The sequence below is a fragment of the Oncorhynchus mykiss genome, chromosome 24, assembly GCF_013265735.2.
Source record: "Oncorhynchus mykiss isolate Arlee chromosome 24, USDA_OmykA_1.1, whole genome shotgun sequence".
Taxonomy (NCBI): domain Eukaryota; kingdom Metazoa; phylum Chordata; class Actinopteri; order Salmoniformes; family Salmonidae; genus Oncorhynchus; species Oncorhynchus mykiss.
The window spans coordinates 29,655,982-29,662,453 of NC_048588.1; the positions used below are offsets into that span (position 1 = coordinate 29,655,982).

General features: G+C 45.3%; 1 protein-coding gene across 3 annotated transcripts in view; it reads left to right on the forward strand.

The window, feature by feature from the left end:
* Positions 1-3,424, forward strand: part of LOC110503387 (protocadherin Fat 3) — a 347,421-nt gene extending 343,997 nt beyond the window's left edge. For all 3 annotated transcript variants that reach the window (XM_036962020.1, XM_036962021.1, XM_036962022.1), the window contains one exon: positions 1,345-3,424. In XM_036962020.1, the coding sequence (XP_036817915.1) occupies positions 1,345-2,042 (698 nt within the window). In that variant the 3' untranslated portion in view covers positions 2,043-3,424. The remainder of the gene's footprint in view (positions 1-1,344) is intronic.
* The last annotated feature ends 3,048 nt before the right edge of the window (positions 3,425-6,472 follow it).

The window sequence follows — 6,472 nt, forward strand, 5'->3', positions numbered from 1 at the left end:
CTCCCTCTCTCTCCATCTCTCTCTCTCCCTCTCTCTTCCTCTCTCTCTCCCTCTCTCTCCCTCCCTCTCTCTCCCTCCCTCTCTCTCCCTCTCTCTCTCTCCCTCTCTCTCTCTCCCTCTCTCTCCCTCTCTCTCTCTCCCTCTCTCTTCCTCTCTCTCCCTCTCTCTCTCTTCTCAGTCTCCCTCTCTCTCTTCACAGTCTCCGTCTCAGCTCACTGTGTTTGTGTGGTTTGTTACTCCTAGCCCCCTGCCAACACACACACACCCCAGCATGTGTTTTCCCCAGTCACAGTGTTGTTGTGCTGACTGAGCAGCACTGATACTTCCTTGGAGTTGGCACGTTGCCGGGGTGGAGAGGCTTCGCTCATCTCCCATGACAAGCACTCACTCTCCAACGCGCCTTGTGGCCGTTCTTCCTCAGTTTGGCCAATTTTCACTTTCATTTGCTTTTGCCTGCTGCCTGTGACGTGTGATGTTTGATCCTCCCACTGCATTGCATTGGCATCCCACCTCCGAGCGTGTTGTTTTGTTGTTACTGCTTTAAATGAGTTTGTCCTCGCTGACGTTGCTTTGTTGAGATTTGTTTTTTACTTTTTACTGCTTCTCACTTTTGTTTTGTAATTTGCTTTGATGCATGTACTGTCTGTCTGTCTGTCTGTCTGTCTGTCTGTCTGTCTGTCTGTCTGTCTGTCTGTCTGTCTGTCTGTCTGTCTTTCCGTTCTTTGTTATTGTTTTGAATTTTACAGTTGAATGCTTTGTGAAACATTCTCTGGTTAACATGCAAAAGTATGTCAAGCTGTGAAGTGTTTGTTTACGTTGAATGATCCCATCGATCAGTCGCCTCTGATCTCTCACCATGGCTCGGCTGTTCCGAAGTGCCACCCTGTGCCACCCTGACTCCTCCTGAACCCTGACATGCTGTGACCTTTTGATCTGTGACCCCTGTCCTTACGTTCCCAGGCCTCCCTCCCGCATGTTGTGAAATCTTCAAAACACAGCTAACATGTTCACTGTACAGGATGTTCCCCGTGCTGTGGTTGACGTCTAACTGTGTTTTTGTTATCTACAAACATGCCCGATGGACCTCTGCAGACAGACTGTAGTTGTCCACTAACATGCCCGATGGACCTCTGCAGACAGACTGTAGTTGCCAACTAACATGCCCGATGGACCTCTGCAGACAGACTGTAGTTGTCCACTAACATGCCCGATGGACCTCCGCAGACAGACTGTAGTTGTCCAATAACATGCCAGATGGACCTACAGATTGTAACTGTCCATCAGGCATGTTGGCAGAGATTGTGTCTACTAAATGTAATCTAACTCTGTCCCTCCCTCCTCCAGCATATCACTGGGACACGTCTGACTGGATGCCCAACTCACGGCTGCCCGACATCGAGGAGGTGCCCAGTTACGAGGCGAGCGGCCTGGCAGGCCACGGAGACATGGTTGCCTCAGCCTCCCGACTGGGGGGCAGCTCTCGCCTGGGGGGCAGCGCCCGGGAACTGGATTCAGACTACTACCTCGGGGGCTACGACATCGACAGTGATTTCCCACCTCCTCATGAGGAAGAGTTCCTGACCCAGGACCAGCTCCCTCCTCCCCTCCCCACTCCCCTGGAGGAGTACCAGGAGCACCCCTACGACACCCTGCCCGCCAACCGGCCCGCCTCCAAGGAGAGCACCCTGAGTGGGAGTGTTAGTGGCAGCACCGGACGCCACAGGTCCCCCCGCCCACACTTCCACCCGAGCCAATACCTGCCCCCACACCAGCTGCCCCTGGGGGAGGCGGGGCAAGGCGGGCCGGGAGGGGAAGGGTTCAGCACTTTTGTGGGTGGGGCGATCATGTCGGGAGGCGGGGACATGGATGATAATGTGTCGCTGAATAGGAGGTTGTCAGTGAACACATCATCGGCCTCGGACTTGTCAGCCCCCTGTGGTTTTGACGACTCAGAGGCGGGCGGTAGTGACTTGGACAGTATGGATGAGCTCCACCGGGGTGGGACACACACCGTAGAGATGCAGCAACAGACTGAGGTCTGAGGTCTGACTGGGCCCCACCGTGGGGTCAAGGAGAGTGGCAAGGGGACGGGTGGGCATGAGTGCAGGATAGAGACTGCTGGAGTAGGAAGTGGACACTGTGTCGAGCTGTGCAGGTTCCTCTGGACTGAGTAATGAAAGATGGAGGTAGTCACTCAGAGGGGAATGATTGGTGTTTAATGGACACACTGCTAGATAGTGGCTACGTCATCAAAACAGTACCAACCTAGCCCTTCAACCACTGCCATTGCAAACACTAACCTCAAACCACTTCACCCATTGCAGGCTTTATCCTTAAACCACTTTTCTTCATTCCAAGCCACTACCCTTATTCATGACCCTTTAGCCACTACCCATGAGCTAATACCAAGCCGCATGCAATGGAAAGCAATGTGTTTTGACACATTAGTACCTACAGCGGGCCATCATCATAGCCACTAACCTAGCAGTGGCCCGTGTCAAGATCAGATGAGTGTTATCCTCTTCCATAGCGAGGAACAGAGAGCCTACCAGATATGTTGAGTACGTATAAAAACAGGGTTAGAATGTGAATAAGAAAGATTAAGTTTAAAAAAAAATACAAACTTTTAAGAGACAAGTCTGACAAGTGCAGGAGACAATGGATGATCGAGTGCAGAGAAAATGGATGAGCTAGTGCAGAGAAAATGGATGAGCTAGTGCAGAGAAAATGGATGAGCTAGTGCAGAGAAAATGGACGAGCTAGTGCAGAGAAAATGGACGAGCTAGTGCAGAGAAAATGGATGAGCTAGTGCAGAGAAAATGGATGAGCTAGTGCAGAGAAAATGGATGAGCTAGTGCAGAGAAAATGGATGAGCTAGTGCAGAGAAAATGGATGAGCTAGTGCAGAGAAAATGGATGAGCTAGTGCAGTGAAAATGGATGAGCTAGTGCAGTGAAAATGGACGAGCTGGTGCAGAGAAAATGGATGAGCTAGTGCAGAGAAAATGGATGAGCTAGTGCAGAGAAAATGGATTAGCTAGTGCAGAGAAAATGGATGAGCTAGTGCAGAGAAAATGGATGAGCTCGTGCAGAGAAAATGGATGAGCTAGTGCAGAGAAAATGGACGAGCTAGTGCAGAGAAAATGGATGAGCTCATGCAGAGAAAATGGATGAGCTAGTGCAGAGAAAATGGATGAGCTCATGCAGAGAAAATGGATGAGCTCATGCAGAGAAAATGGATGAGCTAGTGCAGAGAAAATGGATGAGCTCGTGCAGAGAAAATGGATGAGCTAGTGCAGAGAAAATGAACGAGCTAGTGCAGAGAAAATGAACGAGCTAGTGCAGAGAAAATGGATGAGATCCTGCAGAGAAAATGGATGAGCTGGTGAATCAAGAAAAGATGAAGAATGTTTGGTAAAAAGAAAAGACAAGACAATATTGTAATCGAACGGTCAGAACTGTGATATGGCCTCGTCTTTCTGCTCAAAGCAGATGTGATTGTTTTAGCTGCACACAGCTTCCCTGTCCCTCCTCTCACTATACCTGCCTACCCACAGAGGCCCAACAAGGACTTCTCCCTAACCAGGATGCGTGTGGGGGGGTGGGGGGGGGGGGGGTACACACATCCCCTCACTGCTCATGCATAGCCTGTACAGAATTTGTGAAAATGAAATGGAAGATTTTTTGTGTGATTATCCACTCTAAGAACGCCATTTGGATTGATGTGAAATATGTTTATTATTACCCCTAGTCCAAACGTCCACCCCTGAAATCATTCCTGTGACGCCATGAGAGTTTAGCCATCCTTCTGTCCCACCACATGCTAATCTGCTATCCTGACGCTCTTCTTTTCTGACAAGTAATTTTGCTTTAATGATGTTGTTATATGATCTTTATTGTTTTGCACTAGTATCTTTAGATTTGTGGTTTTGATGGTTATTACATGAAACGTGCTATATTATTGAAATCCTCCAAATGACATTATCATGATATGTAATTCTGGCCCAGTTAAATTAGCATAATAAGCTATGAGCAATTTTTATGTTAGCCATTTTCTTTTCACTAAAGTCCCCGATTTTCAAATAGATGTAAAAAAAAATGGCAATTCACATAGAGTTTTCTTGAGCTATTACATTTCCGAGCATGCAACACATTGCATTTTCTTTCCCTTCCTTGTTCTCCTTTTCTCCCATGTTGTTTTACCCTGAGCAGGCTTCATACAGTCACTCCAGTATTTCCCAAAGCCATAACAGCAATAGATTGACTGGTGGATGAGGAGTAGGGTCCGTGCACAATGCAAATGCATTCTGGGAAAATAATATAATAATGTAGCATCCCATCACAACGGCTGTCACAGCGGCCAGGCACCGTTGCACCATGGGTCTTGTCAGTTGCTGTGTTCCATTTTCGTTCTCTCCGCTTAAAAAAATAATATAAACAACGGTCACTAACAATGGCTTATTCTAAACACATCTCTATCGCTCCAGGACAGAAGGACCGATAACAAAACAGATGAGTGTCGTATAATTCTATTGGACTTGGAGTTCTATTGGACTTGGAGTTCTATTGGACTTGGAGTTGTATTGGAATTGGAGTTCTATTGGACTTGGAGTTGTATTGGACTTGGAGTTCTATTGGACTTGGAGTTCTATTGGACTTGGAGTTCTATTGGACTTGGAGTTGTATTGGACTTGGAGTTGTATTGGACTTGGAGTTGTATTGGACTTGGAGTTCTATTGGACTTGGAGTTGTATTGGACTTGGAATTGTATTGGACTTGGAGTTGTATTGGACTTGGAGTTGTATTGGACTTGGAGTTCTATTGGACTTGGAGTTCTTTTGGACTTGGAGTTCTATTGGAATTTGAGTTCTTTTGGACTTGGAGTTGTATTGGACTTGGAATTGTATTGGACTTGGAGTTGTATTGGACTTGGAGTTGTATTGGACTTGGAATTCTATTGTAAAATAATATACCTGATCCAGTCGGGCAAGATTTTTTTGTAAAAGATGTAAGTTTGTGTTAAAATCTTTGTACAGTGTACATAGATTGCTGGGTTGTTAAAATGCTGATTTTGTAGATATTGAATTGCAATCCTGACCACCTTTCTTTGAGTTTCTTGTTTTTGTTCGATATGAATGTGGACAATAAGAGACCATGATAAATCAGTCATTTAACCTAATCTCCCCTCCTCTGTTGGCCTTTCGCCTAAAGTATTATTTTATTTCATTAACCTTTGCTTTAAAACATAAAAAGCCTTTCAATAGACTAGTTAGAACTTGCACGGTATTAAATGCACTAAACCTGCTTTACATTACATCCCTGTGTTTTTTCTTTTTTGTTTAAAATCCTCTGGTTTCTGTTTCTTTTCAATGATTTTAGGTAGTATTGAAATATGTCTAATCTAACTGCAGCAATTGAGTGTACAGAATTAGTTATTTTTTAACTGCTTTTTTGTTTTTTAAATCAATGCTGTAAATAAAAAAGGTTATTGATCAAACAAAGACTAATTTCATCCTTAATGCAATGGAAAAGGTTTGTCTATGATGTCACAGAATGGACTAAACTTGATTAACTGTAAAAGGTTTGCAAAGTAACTTGTTTGCAAGGTAAACTGGTATGATTACAGATTTACATGCAAGCGTCACTTATTGCCCTAAAGCCCTTAAACTCAACTGTGGACCTCGAAACCAGTTCCACTGCATTTTTTAATTTACCCCCTCTAATCAGGAACTGATTTAGAACAGAAAACCAGCAGGCTCCGGACCTCGTAGGGTAAGAGTTGAGTACCCCTGCTCTAAAGCAGTGTTTCCCAACTCCGGTCCTCCAGTACCCCAAACTGTACATATTTCTGTTGTGGACCCGGACCAGTACAGTCGTGGCCAAAAGTTTTGAGAATGACACAAATATACATTTTCACAAAGTCTGCTGTCTCAGTTTCTATGATGGCAATTTGCATATACTCCAGAACGTTATGAAGAGTGATCAGATGAATTACAATTAATTGCAAAGTCCCTCTTTGCCATGCAAATTAACTGAATCCCCCAAAAAACATTTCCACTGCATTTCAGCCCTGCCACAATAGGACCAGCTGACATCATGTCAGTGATTCTCTCGTTAACACAGGTGTGAGTGTTGACGAGGACAAGACTGGAGATCACTCTGTCATGCTGATTGAGTTAGAATAACAGACTGGAAGCTTCAAAAGCAGGGTGGTGCTTGGAATCATTGTTCTTCCTCTGTCAAACATGGTTACCTGCAAGGAAACACGTGCCGTCATCATTGCTTTGCACAAAAAGGGCTTCACAGGCAAGGATATTGCTGCCAGTAAGATTGCACCTAAATCAACCATTTATCAGATCATCAAGAACTTCAAGGAGAGCAGTTCAATTGTTGTGAAGAAGGCTTCAGGGCGCCCAAGAAAGTCCAGCATGCGCCAGGACCGTCTCCTAAAGTTGATTCAGCTGCGGGATCGGG